Raw genomic sequence first — 15863 nt, 5'->3', positions numbered from 1 at the left:
GGCCCACGTCCCCCACTTGAGTCCCCAGCACCGGAACCTGCGGTGCAGTGCTCAGCACCTAGGGCAGTATGCTTGGCATTGGGGATGTGGTGGTACGTGGCTTGGCACCTGGCCCACCAGTGCTCGTAACAATGGTGCTGAAGGTCCTGGAGTCTGTGAGGGCAGCATCCACAGCTGGGATGGTGCCATTGCTGGCACCGACGCAGAGGAGGAAGCTGCCGATGTGATAAGACCACCTTGTAGCTGTTCTAGAGGGGTGGCCCCAACGATGCTGACGGCACCGAATGCAGCACCGGGGGAGTATTGGGCGCCCTGGACGGGAGTCCTGCGGTTTGCCCTTGTTTTGTAGGATGCCCCTGGGGTCCAGAAAGGCCACTGCAGTGCCCCTTGCGCAGATGTCTGCCACCTGTCGTCCGCAGAATGTTGGCTTCAGTGCAACATCCTCATGCTCTTGTTCTGCACTGAGCTGGAGCAATATATGAGTCCAACTCCAATACCGATTCTGAGGCAGATGACCAGCATGGTGCCATAGGACCTGGAGCCTGCACAGACTCTTGATGGTGCCCTTGCACTGATACCGCTGGATGAGATAAACTAAGCAGGGTCATCACAGGCGCTCTAGCTTGTTGAAGCTGGTTTGGCACCAGGAATGATGTTGCTACCAGCAGTGGAGGTGCCTGTGTGGTGCCTTGTGCTGGCAACCTGCATTGGGCAGTGCCTCACCCACCAACAGTCTCCTCTTGCAGTGCAAGGTACCACACTAAAAGCCGCCAGCATCAAAGGCAAACTTGGAGAGCACAGGCTCCCAGTGGCATTGATACACGTGCTCCAAGACCCAGCTCATGGCATGACCTAGCAGACACTTTGGAGGTGTCTCAGTGTTTTGCCCTCTCTGGGGACCTTCCCCAGTCATGCCTCTTTTTCTTATGAGACACCAGGGAGTGGCTCCTATGATGCCTTGGAGTCCTGGGTGCTCTTATCTGGTCCCGGTGTTGGGAGCTCTCTGATGGCACTGACCCCAGTGGCAGTGCTGGAGCACTCTGCGCCGAAGATGCACTGCTCTGAGCTCCTGCTGGAGACACGCCCAGCCGCAAGGTCACTTCCATGAGTAAGACTTTCAGGCATTGTGCTCTGTCTTTGAGAGTCCTGGGCTTAAAGGTCTTGCAGATGAAGCAACGTTATCTGAGATGCCCTTCACCAAGGCAAGTAAAGCAGGTCCAGTGCAGGTCACTTTTGGGCGTTCGTTTGCCGCATTTTGAAGAGTTCTTACAGCCTGAAGAGCTGGGCATCCCCTTGTGCCAAAGCACCGAAAGGGATAGAAGTCCTGGCTCGTCTCTCTAACTATGAACTTTAAGAAACTATTTATAACTTTTTACGATTAATTACAATTATCTACACTACAGGTAATGGCTACCAGCCAAACGAGAAGTGAGAGAAGGGAGCTCCGGCAACCGACAGCATGGTGAGAAGGAACTGAATGGGGGGTGGGGTGGGCGGTGCATCTATTGGTTGCCACATCAGCGCCACTCCAGGGGGCGGCTCTCTGACCCAATGGCTACCAGCTAGGGCAAAACATTTCTGGTGACTGGGCATGCGCCAACACACACCCAGTTTGGAATGCACATGAGCAATCACTCAAAGAATAGTTATTACAGTCATCTTACAATGTATTTGTGCTAATTCCACCTGACGCGCCATCAACAACTTCACTGCCTGACACACCACCGGCCAAGTACACAATGCACCACAACCCCCCCTCAAAGCGTCCTAGAGGAGCTTGGGTGAGTGTGGGATTTGGGGGACTGTGTGGTGAGCTGGTGGGTGAATGTCTGTCTGTCTGTGCAGCTATGTTACTTTGCAGAGAAGGGCAGTTTTGATCAGCTGCCGCCTGGGTGGGTGCATGAGCTTGTGCTGTGCAGAGAAGAGCAGTTTGCAAGGTGTGAATTGGGGCAGTTCCCTGCCAGGTGAGCCTTCAAGGGCTGAATAGACTGGAGGCCAGGCTTTGAGTCAGGGCTGACCAGCCAGCAGCTCTCTCTATAAGAAGGGAGCTTGCAGCAAACAGGAGGCAGCAGCTAACAGGGAAGGGAGTTTGCCTCTGGGAGTTCGCCGAGGGAGGAGCCCTGTGTTTGTTTTCCTTTTCAGGTATGGTGTTCCACCTGTGCCCTGCAAGGCAGCACTACCAGGAAAAGGAGTCTCTGAAGAAAAGAGCCTGAAGAGCGATGGGGGAAGGTGGACCTGGGGGTACTGAGAGCAGCTGGGGGAAGAGGGGCCAGTGCAGTGAGGAGGGCGGACATGGGAGCAGATGGGGCTAGTGGGTTGGGGAGGGTCCTATGATGATGGTAGCTTGTGGGGGGGCCGCGAAAAGTAGGGAGGAGGGTCCCGGGAATATGAGGTCATTGCTCCACAGGGTGCTGTGGTGACGTGGTGACAGGGAGTTATGAAGTAGTGGGATCCTTAACCACATCCTCCACACCCCACTGCCTTGTGGGTTATCCTGAGAAGGAGAGAGGCTAAGGGAGTAAACCCTGACAGAAAATCCGGAGTGGAGTCTGAAGGCGGTTCGGTGTCAACTTCTGGCACTGTCCCGGCAACTCCTGCAGCTGAGCTGGTACCAGACGTGGAGGTTATCCTCTCCTTTGGACTATATCAGTAAAGCCGAGAAGGGGACACTGGTGTCTGGGCAGCCCAGAGTCTCCATAATAAATGCCCAGGCTCGTGCCCGGAGAGGTACTCCGGCATCGCTGAACAGCGTTGCATCAACTAAATGAAGTCCTCAATTGAAACTTTAAAGGGCGCGATCCATAGTCTATGCAGACTGAAGGATGCCTACTGCTACTACTTTCATGGTCAGACTACTTGGATTGTTTGATTTCTGATAATTTTGTTCACGCACTTCCCCCATTTGTCAGTGGTAAAACAAAATATCGAGAATTTTAAATAGCAAACAGTTCTTTTTATGCAGAAAAAAGATTTTACCTTACAATAGGTTTATTTGACTTAGGAAATGTAATTTCCCGCACAGGTTTCAAGTCCCATGTACTCCACAGCCTGAAAAGAAAAAAAATAATTTTCTCCATATTCAACTTAACCTAAACATTTGAGGAAAAACATGTTTCAGTTTCGAAACTGCAAACAGTTGAGCACTTAGTTCAGCTTTTTGTAAAGCAGAACATTAGCATGATTTTAAAACTGCAAACTGTCTCAAAAAACCCAAACCAACCACAAACAGGGATCAGTTTGAGTGTTCATCAGCAAAAGAACTTTAAAACCACAGGGAGGAGAGTATGTTCTTACCTCACAACCCCATTTTCTAGCCCCCCTGCAATAACATTGATGGACACTCCTTCCGGCTGGTTAGAGAAAGCAACAGAGCATATGATTTCCCTGCAGTGTACATGTCCTACAAGATCACCGTTCACTGTCCAAAGTCTCAGATCACTGCCCCCTCCAACTGCAACAAAGTAAAACACGAATATTATAAGATAATCTAGACTATTTGTGAAAATTGTGCAAATATTAGTATATCATTTACTTTTAAAGGCTACGTCAGCAACCAATGAGTTCAGTAAAGATTAAACTGACTCCGATAATAAAACTGTACATCATTTTTTCTCTTTTTGCTATATTAAGTGCTCGTACAAAATTAACATGATTTATAATATAAACACTAGCACTTTAAGAGTAAGGAAGCTATCTAATATTCTACTCACCAATATGACTCTTTGAAAATACTAGTTTTCACATTAGCAAATCACAATAAATACTGTAACTGGCTATATCTACACTACACCAGACCTTTTTCAAAAAAACCTGTGACGAGTCCACACACAAAATGTGTTCTTTCGATATTAAATTGAAAGAATGTGGGACTTTCTCCGGCAGCCTTCTTTTGCTCCTGGATGAAGAAGAGTGCCTTTTTCTGAAATATTTTTTGGAGAAAAGCACACGTAGATGCTCTGGGGGCCCGTTTTTTAAAAAGGGAATCCTCCATGCCACCGGCCAGCTGGAGCTCAGAGATGGCCTGGCCAACGCTATTGGAGCTCTATGCTCTCTGTGTCCAGCTGCCTTAAGGGCACAGGGAGCCCCAGAAACCCCATGGCAGGAATCTGAGTGTGTGTGGAGGCAGCAAGGAGATGAGCTGAGCACTACCATGCTCTCAGCCTGAGCTGAAAAGCTTCCTGGGCCTGTGGCGTGATGTGGACTTTCTCTGGAAGACGACTAGGAAGAGGTGGAATACCCTTTCCTGTGGCCAGGTGACCACCTGCTTGGCATCCCAGGGACACCCTGCCCGGACTCTAGAGCAGGTACACTCCAAGGTCAAGGACCTGTGGCAGGGGTACATGTGGGGCCAGTGACACAATGACACTCAGAGGCAGGACCCTCCACCTGGTTCTTCTACCACAGCCTCCTTGGGGGTGAGCACAGCTTCCCCCCACACCCCACCCTCGACACTGTTCCTGAGGAGCCCCCTGCAGTGACCAAGCAGGAGCCAAGGTCGGAGGAGGACCAGCCCGGGACCCTGCAGCACCCAGAGGCAGAGCTGCCCTCGGACACTGAGTCCAGTGAGGGGACTCATGATTACTGTTGCCTCAGGATGCTTGAGCCAGGTCACAACCAACAGGGCATCCCTGGATCTTTTCAGTGGACCCTCCTGCTAAGTACCTGGTACATCGGCACCCTCCCCAGCCATGGCTGGAAGTGGGCCAGCCACACAGACATCAGCCCCAGCCCAGACACACCCTGGAAGGCTGTCGTTCCTGGCTTGTGAACATGCCCGCAGGTGACTTAGCACCCACTTGCATGGATAGTCCACAAGCTGCACGTGCAGGGAGGGAGTTGTGTGTGCGGGGGAGTGGGGGGGCAGATTATACCTGGGACCCCCCCCCGCCCCCGCAGCTGCTGCTCACATGGTGTGGAGGGCATGGCTCTCGGGGCTGAGGTGTGGGACTGATGTGCCATCTCCCTCTCCCCTTCCATCCTTACAGCTGTGCAGTCCAAGGCTGGGCAAGCCCCACCACACTTCCAGGGCTGGCCAGCCCTGTCTATGTCACTGGGCTGAGAAGTCCGGGAGCAGCAGAGGAAAGAGCTGGGGCACACCCACCACCAGTGTCCGGGCAGGCCTGCACCTGGAGGGCCCATTGGCACGCTGCAGACAACAGCTCCACCCACATGGCCACCCTCCGCCACCAAAATGACCTGGTGGAGCTGTGTCTGCGGGCAGAGAAGGTGGACCTGGCATGGTGGTGAGAAGCTTGGGCTGAACTCATGGCCCACCTCAGGACACTCACCAGGGTCCTGAGGGAGCAGGCGGACCAGCCTGCCACTGCCCCACTGCTCTCCCTCCCCCGCAAACTCCCACTGGCCATCATGTTGGGCTTCACACAGTGGCTCTTGGCCATGGTGGGTGCCACTGTGCTAGGCTCCCCACCCCCCTCAGGATGGAAGTGGGTATCTACATGCCCCAGCGGGAGCTCGTGGTTGGGGACATCACCATACCTTTATGCATGGTGGGGGACACGGCCTGCCCACTGCAGCCTTGGCTCACGAGGCCATACACAGGCCATCCAGACCTCACCCAGATGTTCAATGGCTGCCTTGGCCAGGCAAGCCACCCTGGGGAGTGTGCCTTCAGTTGCCTGAAAGCTTGCTACAGGTGCCTCCTCATGTGCCTGGACATTGGGGTGCACAATGTTCCCCAGGTTGTGGGGGCGTACCGTGCCCTCCACAACATCATGGAGGGAAAGGAGGAGGCCTTCCTCCTGGGTGGATATCCAAGGCTGGCCCTGGGTATGACCTGCTAGCTGCGGCCCCTGAACACCATGCCCACTGTGACTGGGTGCGGATCTGGAAGAGCTTTGCCCACAGGCCCCAGGGACCCTCCCCAGGACACTCCTCTGGGGTCCTCCAGTCCGCTCCCCCACCACAACCCCTCCTGCCCATATATCCCTCACCTTTCCCCCTGCAATAATGAGGAAAAAGCGTTTATTTAAACAGAATGGTTTATTTAAACATAGAAACTTTATGAAAAATAAAAATTGTGCAAATAATTATGTACATTGGTGAATGGGGTAGCTACATACATGGGGGGGTTGGGGGCACATACACTTGGATGGGGGGCGGAGGAGCAGGTTGGCATTGACTGCCCTCACAACCTGCATGGGAATTTGAGCAGACACACTCATGAGTATGTGAAAGGGTGTCCCTGGGCCTGGCAGAATCCCCGACCTCCATCCAACCCCCTTCTCCCCTGAGCCCTCTGGGGGGCAGCTCCCCCGCAAGGCTGCCACTCCAGCAGCAGGCCTGTGGCGGGGGAGGGGAGATGTAGTGGTACGGTCCACCAGGACTAGGCCTCCCTGCCTCGCCCATGGTCCCCGTGGGTCCTGCTTGCCCAGGAGCCCCCTTCCCCACCCCCATGCTGGGTCTGTGAGCCAAGTGCGCCTTACCTCCATGAGGACAGTCCCGACAGTTGACTTGCTCACCCCAAATTCCTGTCCCAAGGAGCAGTATCTGTCCAGGGTGGCCAGCTTCCAGATGGCAATGGCTATGCACTTCTTGAGAGAGAGGGTGGGCAACATGCATGTGTTTTGGTGTTTCAGGGTGGGGCAAAAATCAGCTTCAGAGCTCCAGAAACATCTCTTTCCTCATGCGGAAGTTCTGGAGCCACTGCATATCATCCCACTCGCCCATCACCAGCTGGTCCCAAACAGAGCTGGTAGGGTAAACTCCAGAAGCACTTGTTCGTCGGGGGATGGAGGAGAGCACAGCCACGGGCCTGGCAGGGCGAGGGATTGGGCTCCTTGGTCCTGGCGGGAGGTTTCTGCCACCAGAGGAGATGGAGGGCAGCCGTGATGACTGTGCCCAACCAGGGTGTGGATGTGGTGCTGGCCCGGGAGCTGCTGAGGGTCCATAGCTTGTACTTACCAGCTTCTGGTCCCTGCACTGGCTCTGCTTTGGTCAGCTTGACAGGCCTCAGCATGTGCAGGGAGCATCCCTTTAAGGGAGCTCCTGATCAGAGCTCCCAGAAGGGCTTGCTGGCCAGGTGACCCCATCTGCAGTGTTTCCTGGCCCGTTCTTTCAAAATGGTGGCTGGGGCTGTGTTGCTGCTTTCTATCAAAACAACAGATCACTTTTTCAATGCACTTTTTGTGTGTGGTTATGATCTTCTGAAAGAAGGTTTTTTGGAAGAGATCTTCCAGAACTTCTTTTGAAGGGTAGCTGTAGCATAGCCCTAGTCTCCTGTCTCCTAGTCTCTCTATTTACCTTGTGTGTTCACTGCACAACTGTATTGTCTTTATTTGGATTTTACTTCTTGTTATGCTGTTCGCTATCAAAAGCTAGCAACACTCCTTTTATCCTCCCATAGAAAAGCGGTAGGGATAAAGGAAAGGAGCATCTCAGGCTATGTCTGCACTGTGCATCTTAAAACTGCATGGCTGTTCTTCTACAGCCACACCACTGTAAAGCACACAGTGTAGCTATGCTTTGTCACCAGGAGAAAGCTTTCCCACTGACAAGATAAAACCATCCCCTAATAACAGGTGCTAGCTTCATCAATAGGAGGATGGCGACCTCTGACACAAAACTGCCACACACTAGTGCTTTTTCTCATTAAAACATTTGTCATTCAGGGTTGTGTTTTTTCACACCCTTGAGCAATGAACATTAATGACAAAAGTGCAGTGTAGATAAAATCTCAGATCTGTGGCTTGAATGCTAACACCACATATTATGTTTCTGAAATTGCCAATGGCCCTATCACTCACCTTTTAACATTATAACCTGCTTGTTATATCTGGCAAGGTATTTATTTACAGCACTATTTTTGAAGGGCTGGAAAGGTATTGGACCCACCTCCATCAATATTGGAATACAGGACAAAAGAATTAAAGCAGGTTCCCAAAGAGAGCTTAGAAACCTTTCCTTCATAGTGTGACTTCAGCACTTGAGAACAGACACTTCAATTCTCATGGTTGGGTCCAGTCCTCTATATGAAGTGAATGTTAGTACTATCTGCTTTTTGTCATACAGTTTATAAAATTTATCTGTTTATTTCCCCTCCCCGGGTGGACACAAAGTAGAGAGGCCTTGTCCAAATGACAACCTCCAAGTAATATTAACCACACTATAAGGTAAAATCATCATTCACTTTAAGCTTCTTCTAATGGCTCATGGGCAAAGTCAACCTACTATCCAAATACATACTTGGGGATGTGCAAGCAGGAAGAATGATAGAGAAGTTACTCACCGTAGTAACGATGGTTCTTCGAGATGTGTCCCCGTGGGTGCTCCACAATAGGTGTCGGGCTTGCCCCGGCACCGCAGGTTGGATCTTTTCAGCAGTTTCTGTTGGACTGCGCACGCGCCAGCGCGCGCCGCTCCCTTGCGCGCTCCCAGCCACATGCGCGATCCGGTCCCCGCCAGCTCCTTGACCAACCGCCTCACATGCTCCTGAAAAATACTAAACAGAGATCCGAAGCGGGGAGGATGGGCGGGTGGTGGAGCACCCACAGGGACACATCTCGAAGAACCATCGTTACTACCGTGAGTAACTTCTCTTTCTTCCTCGAGTGTCCCCGTGGGTGCTCCACGATAGGTGACTACCCAGCAGTAACCCAAGATAGGAGGTGGGTAATTGGTTTATGTGCAGCTTGTTCCCAAGAGGACTGCTGTTGAGAGACGGGTATCCTCTTGGAATACCCTGTGAAGGGCATAATGCTTGGCGAAGGTGTCATAGGATGACCAGGTCGCCGCTCTGCAAATGTCTTTTAGCGCAATGCCCTTGAAAAAGGCTACTGATGCCGCCACCGCCCTAGTGGAGTGAGCCCTAGGTGGGGCCAGTAAGGGAGTTTAAGTTCGTAGCACATTTTTATGCAGGATACGATGTGCTTCGAGATTCTCTGCGAAGAGAGACCTTCTCCTTTTGATTTGGGAGCGAGAGAGACTAGGAGTCTATCCGTTTTCCGGAAGGACTTAGTCCTGTCTATATAGAAAGCCAGCGCCCTCCTCACGTCCAGGAGGTGTAGGCGCGCCTCTTTGTTGGAGTTATGAGGCTTTGGATAAAACGAGGGTAAAACTATAGGTTCGTTAATATGAAACTCTGAAGAAACTTTGGGAACAAAGGCTGGATGCAGCCATAAGGTTACCGCCTCCTTGGAAAATACTGTGCAGGGTGGCGTGGCCATAACTGCCGCAAGCTCACTCACCCTGCGAGCTGACGTGATTGCAAGAAGGAAGGTCGTCTTTATTGTAAGGAGATGGAGGGAAACCGTGGCTAAGGGTTCAAACAGTGGTCCCGTTAGCGCATTAAGCACCAGGTCCAAGCTCCACGAAGGTGGAAGTGGTTTCCGAGGGGGGGTATAGGTTTACCAGCCCTTTGAGGAACCTGGTAACCATGGGATGGGCAAACACCATGTGCCCTTCCTCTTCACGTCTGAAAGCCGATATAGCGGCAAGGTGGACCTTCAACGAGGATAGGGAGAGTCCGCCTCTCTTGAGGTCCAGTAAATACTCTAGTATTACAGGTATAGGCGCAGCAAGGGGGGCTAATTGCTTGGTAGAACACCATGCAGTGAATCGAGTCCATTTTTGCTTGTAGGTCTTCCTGGTGGAAGTCCTCCTGCTACTTTCTAGGACTTGTTGCACTCCCTCCGTACACATGCTCTCTAGGGAGCTGAGCCATGGATTAACCATGCTTGCAGTCGCAGGCCTCGGGAGTGTGGATGCACTATGGACCCCTGGGCTTGTGTGAGCAGATCCGGTGCCACCGGGAGGGGCATCGGTGGACGGTCCGACATGCGCAGGCGTAAGGGGAACCACTGCTGTTGATCCCACGTTGGGACTACTAGGATCATTCGGGCTCTCTCTCTCCTGGCTTTCTGCAAGGCTTTGCGGATAAACACTGTGGGAGGAAATGCATAGAGCAGGGGGCCCCTCCATGAGATCGTGAATGCGTCCCCCAGGGACTCCCGTTCCCAGTCCTGCCCTGGAGCAGTATTGTGGGCACTTCTTGTTGTGTTGAGTGGCAAACAGGTCTATCTGGGGAAATCCCCATGCGTGAAAAATCGGTTGTAGCAGATTGGAACGGATCTGCCACTCATGTGTGAGTGCGAAGCGCCTGCTCAGCTGGTCTGCCTTCACATTGTGAGCGCCTGGTAAATACGAGGCTTTCAAGGTTATATTGTTGGCGATGCACCAGTTCCACATTTTGGACTGCTTCCGCACATAAGGCACGGGACCGAGCTCCTCCTTGCCGATTTATATAAAACATGGTGGTGGTATTGTCTGTACTGATCCTGACTACTTTGCCTTGTATATGGTCTCGAAAGTGTTTGCAGGCGTTGAACACTGCTCTGAGCTCCAGTATATTTATGTGCAGTGACTGTTCCGTGGAGGACCACAGTCCTTGCATCACCTTTTCGCCCATGTGTGCTCCCCACCCTATATGGGAGGTGTCAGTAGTGAGAAAAACAGATATTTGTGGTTGGTGAAAGGGCACCCCTGTTAGCATGTTCTTGGGGTTCACCCACCATTGCAGGGATCTGCGCACCTCTGTCGTAGGCGACACCACCCTGTGGACGGTGTGTGCTGCCGGTTTGTAGACGCTCGCCAGCCAGTGCTGCATGCTGCACATAAGCAATCGGGCGTTCTGTACCACAAATGTTGCTGCTGCCATGTGGCCCAGCAGCTGTAAGCACGTCAGAACCGGCACCGTAGGGCTGAAGGTGATGACTTGCACGAGGGAACCAATGGCGCGATAGCGGGTATCTGGTAGATAAACCCTTGCTGTGATGGAATTTATACATGCCCCTACGAACTCTATGTCCTGTGTGGGGTCTATCTTTGATTTTGCCAGATTGATGACCAGGCCCAGCGAAGAGAACGTGTCTGCTGTGACGCGTATCATGCGAAGTACCTCCTCCTTCGAGGCCCCTTTCAGTAGGCAGTCGTCCAGATATGGGAATATAAACACCCCGTCTGTGCAGGTAGGCTGACACCACTGCCAAGGTCTTGGTGAAGACACTGGGGGGCCGAGGAGAGGCCGAACGGCAGAACCTTGTACTGAAAATGTTCTTTGCCTGCCATAAACCGGAGAAAACGCCTGTGAGCTAGGTGAATAGTTATGTGGAAATACGCGTCTTGTAAGTCGAGGGCTGCGAACCAATCTCCATCGTCCAGTGCCGTAAGTATAGAGGCGACCGTGATCATCCGAAAGCGTTGCTTGCGCAAGTACCGGTTGAGGCCTCGAAGATCTAGGATAGGCCTCCAGCCTCCTGTCTTTTTCTCTGTGAGGAAGTATCTTGAGTAGAACCCTTTCCCTCGGAGTTGCTAGAGCACTTTCCACTGCCCCTATAAGCATAAGATGGTCTACCTCCTGCTTGAGTCTCGCTTCGTGGGAGGCGTCCTTTCGGTGGAGTCTGGGTGGAGGTCGTGGCGGTGGGAGCGACTGGAAGGGAATCGTGTAACCCGTGGCTATGATCTCCAGTACCCATTTGTCTGTGGTGATCTTTTGCCACTGGTCGTAGAGTGGTCGGAGGCGATTGTGGAATAGTAGCTTCGGATGACATTGCGCGATGGTAGCGATAGTGCAGCCCTCAATCCGTGTGTCAAACTTGTGGCCTTTGGGCCTGCCCTGAGGACGCACGGCTCTGTTGAGAACATCGCCTGGGAGTTCTGTACTGTTGGTGCTGTTGATGTCGCCCTTGCTTGTAGCCCCTGTGGTACTGGGGACGCTGTGGTTGATACTGCAAACAGCTTCTGCGTGTCAAAGGGGAGATCAACGATCTTCGCCTGCAGATCCCTCGGGATACCCGATGTCTGGAGCCAGGACTCCCTGCGCATGACCACTGCCGTAGCTGTTGAGAGTGCTGCCGTATCTGCTACGTCTAGGGCGATCTGAACTCCTGTCCTCGAGGCTGCGTAGCCTTCCTGCACGATGGCCTTGAGCACCGGCTTCGTGTCCTCTGGAAGCCAGTCCATGAGGGAAGTCAGCCTGGAGTAGTCGTCGAAATTATGGTTCGCTAGATGCGCTGTGTAATTCGCCATTCTCAACAGTAGGGTAGAGGAGGAGTAGACCTTTCTGCCGAACAACTCTAGTTTCTTGGCATCTTGCCCGCTCCCCCCGTCTTGTACTGAGAAGTTTTCGTCTGTTGAGACGATTCCACCACCAGAGAATTTGGTTGAGGGTGGCTGAACAGGAACTCCATGCCCTTCGTCGGGACGAAGTACTTCTTATCCGCTCTCTTGTTTATAGGCGGAGTGGATGCAGGGGTCTGCCATATTGTGGTGGCAGACTCCATGATTGCTTCATCAGCGGAATAGCTATTTTGGAAGAGGCCGGAGGTCCCAGGTTTTTAAGGAGCTTATGGTGTTTCTCCTGCACCTCTGCTGTTTGGATGCCTTGAGCGAAGGCCACCCTTTTAAACAGCTCTTGGAACTGTTTGAGATTGTCCAGAGGATGGACGTCCCCTGGGCCGTGGCCTCGTCAGGGGAAGATAGCGAGGAACCGCTAGGGTAAGCCTCTCTGGACCCCTCTGGGTCCTGTTGACGGTGATACATCCTCTCGCTAGATACTTGTGAGGGAAAATCTCGGGGTTCCAGAATCAACTCCCCCTGAGATATCTGCGTTTCTGTCCCCGTCCGCGCTTGTCCTCGGGGATATTGAACCGTCTGGGGGGATCTGTCCCTGGGAGTATGCCTATGGTGTCTATGCCCTGCGTGATAGGGGCGACCATGGCAACACGGGCACTGTTCCGGAGATGGAGACCTGGACTGCTCTTGGAGGCGCATACCCCCTGCGTCTGGGGGAGCGAGATCGTCCGGGTGATTGAGATAATGGAGAGACTAATTTGTGGCAGTACTCCAGGGGTTCAAAGCCCAGGAAGGGTGATGGTGGTCCGAGCCATGGTGATGCTGGCTGTAGGAACGGGGATGGGGGCTCAGGGTATACTGGAGGTGACCCCTGCTGCCTCGTTGGAGTCCGCAGCATAAGTGGAGGGCTTAGAGCGAGTAGCCCTGCAACCCTGTCTGGAGAAGGGCTGCGGTGCCGGGTTTTCTGTGCTGCCTTTCCCCTCCCCTGTGAGGCTGGCTCCGCCCCTTTCCGCGTCGGGGATCTCGGCCCCACTGTCTGCGCTGTGCTCGGCATGCTCCGCTGCGGTGCCGCGCGGGTGGTCTCCCCCGGTGCCTGCAGGCCACGTGCCTGCGAGCTCTGCACAGCCGGTTCCCCGGGGGTCGGTGCGCTAGCTGCGGTGCCGCCCATTTCGGCGCTTGCCTGGCCGCTGCCCTGCCCACGGTGCGGGGTGGCTGTTTGATTATTGGATGCTCAGCCTCTGCCACGTGCGTCTCTGCGCTGCCACCGCCCAGCTGTGACTGCGGCTGGGGGCTATGCGCTCCACCCGTCCCGCTCGCTGTGGCTGCCAGCAGGGATCGGGTTGGTGAAAGCTTCCTCCGTTTTCGCGCTGATGGAGTTAGGGAAGCAGCTTTCCTTTTATGGGCCCCTGCAGGTCCCTCCTGCTGAGGCCGCTCCGGCGCGTCTGGCCGGAGGGCCTTGTCAAAGAGCAGCATTTTCAGCTGCATCTCTCTGTCCTTCCTTGCTCTGGCTGTGAGCTTTGTGCAGAAGGAGCATTTCTGGGTGACATGAGATTCCCCGAGGCACCTAATGCACTGACTGTGCCCATCGGAGGCCGGCATCGCTTCGCGGCATGACTCACACTTTTTGAATCCTGAAGAGGACATTGTGGTGAGTCTGAGTTGTTAATAGGGTACTTAGCACCTTCTCTGTGCCTGTTCCCCTCTTGGACTCAGCCTGCCGCGGCAGGAGGCCTAATGGCCTTACGTCCTCGGGCCTCCGCTGCTCCGCTCGCTACTAAGGCTGTAAAACTTTACTTTTTACTCTTTTTTTTTTTTTTTTTTTGAAAACAACAACAAGCCAAAAGACTGAAAAAGAAACCCTAAACACTTTAAAAACATTAAATACGCTAACTCTGGCTGTAGCCTGAGCAGATTCCATCTGCAGTCGATGGCGGTTAAAGAGGAACTGGCGGGGACCGGATCGCGCACGTGGCCGGGAGCGGCGCGCGCCAGTGCACGCGCGGTCCGGCAGAAACTGCTGAAAAGATCCGACCTGCGGCACCGGGGCGAGCCCGACACCTATCGTGGAGCACCCACTGGGACACTCAAGGAAGAATAAGAAGTTATGTCTCTTTTGGCTGTGGAGTAAGGGACTTTTGAGGAAGGCTCACTAGTTCTGCATTAACAAATACTTATATTTTCTTCTGGAGGTTTTTTTCCTTAGACACAAACAAGAGCCCAGACTACTCTATGTACTTTTTCTGGTTCCAGTCACAGTAAAAACCACACTTGCTATTCCAGTTTGCTTTAAGTCACTATGTAATGAACTCTCTTAATACAGGGTATGTGGTACCTTGATACAGAACAAAATCAGGAAACATCTGAAGACTTTACCAAGACTGTAGTTTTAGCAAAAGTAAATTTGATTCATACAAGTGAAACTTCTTAGGAGAGGAGGATATAAATATCTTGGAAGACAATTCACTGCTATCATGAAAGTAATTAATAAAATTTGACTTAACCTTTCAAATACAATATTACATGTACAGACCTGTTAATCACTACTATGCATGTACACAATTGCAACTATAAAATGATACATATTGTACATATATAGAATGAAACGGATAGTTGATCAGTTGGCTGCTCAAATTATTCAAGTCACATAACCAGTCATTGCATTAGTAAATTTGTTTCCTCTTTGAATTTGGTCTATAAATGTGGAAAGGTTATTCCCCTTCATGGTACTATACATACCTGAATCACAAACTGTAGCAATATCTCCCGTCATTTCACTAGCTGAGACTGCTGTCACAGGACTCTTGTGTCCAGAAAGACTTTGGACATAGCACAGCCTACAAAGAATAAAAAGTCTCTAAATAACTAGCAGTCTAGTTTCAGAAAATTTTCTAGAAAAGTTGATAGAAAAACATTTAACAGTTATGTGTTTAAAGCAAGAGATGTTTTATATTCTCTCTCTCTCTTCCATTCATTCATTCAGTCAATTTTTAAACATAACAGATAGCAACCACAACTGACTTTTGGTTTCACACAAGAGTAAAACAGTTGGAAAGAAAATGTGAAATTTTAAACAGAAATGTGATTATTTTAAACAGAAAGTAGGCATATTTAGGCTAATTGAGGAAACTATATTTGTACCTGTTCAAATCCCAGATGATACAGGTTCCATCCTTGCTTACACTTATTATTATACTATATGGTTTGCAGACAAATAAGCTTGTTATCTCTGCTGTGTGACCATACAGATGTACTTGAGATTCCATTTCTATCTCAGAAGGCTGAAAAATAATATTAAAATGAGAGATGAATCTTACTGTTTTGAAAGTGTGGCTCCTATTGTTTTAAATTGGCTCAGTATGTACAGATCTTAAGGAATGAACCAGTACTCCATCACTGAATGTTTCATAGCTTCAGTTCAGGTGCTGTTGTAAACCTTTTGAAGAAGCAAATATATTGCTGACAGGTATAGCTGGAGAAAGACACTAACTGAGGGGCACTACATTATTTCAACTCCCCTCACACATAAGATTTGAGAAGTTGTGTGGGGCTGGTTAATTTCCAAACATGTTATGTCAGTACCTCAAAGGAGATGGCAGCTAGATCTCCATATATCAGTTTGACTGGCTGGAAAGGAAATACTGGGGATTGAGAGGCAGAAACATTTGGAATTAGCAAAAAGTAGTTCAGCAAGTGACATTCTACAGCAATTACCAGCACTTAAAAAAAGCAAAACACCCCTAAATTACTGGGAACTTAATGAGCCCCTGACAAGTCCT

General features: G+C 51.4%; 1 protein-coding gene across 1 annotated transcript in view; it reads right to left on the bottom strand.

The window, feature by feature from the left end:
* The window catches only part of LYST (lysosomal trafficking regulator), a 172316-nt gene that overhangs the window by 7098 nt on the left and 149355 nt on the right, over nucleotides 1-15863 (bottom strand). The window contains exons 50-53 of the mRNA XM_074990129.1: nucleotides 15226-15365; nucleotides 14824-14921; nucleotides 3295-3451; nucleotides 2977-3048 (exon numbers count right to left, since the gene is read on the bottom strand). Coding sequence (XP_074846230.1) covers nucleotides 2977-3048; nucleotides 3295-3451; nucleotides 14824-14921; nucleotides 15226-15365 — 467 coding nt within the window. The remainder of the gene's footprint in view (nucleotides 1-2976; nucleotides 3049-3294; nucleotides 3452-14823; nucleotides 14922-15225; nucleotides 15366-15863) is intronic.

The sequence above is a fragment of the Carettochelys insculpta genome, chromosome 3, assembly GCF_033958435.1.
Source record: "Carettochelys insculpta isolate YL-2023 chromosome 3, ASM3395843v1, whole genome shotgun sequence".
Classification (NCBI taxonomy): Eukaryota; Metazoa; Chordata; order Testudines; family Carettochelyidae; genus Carettochelys; species Carettochelys insculpta.
This window is presented reverse-complemented; position numbering and strand designations above follow the sequence as displayed.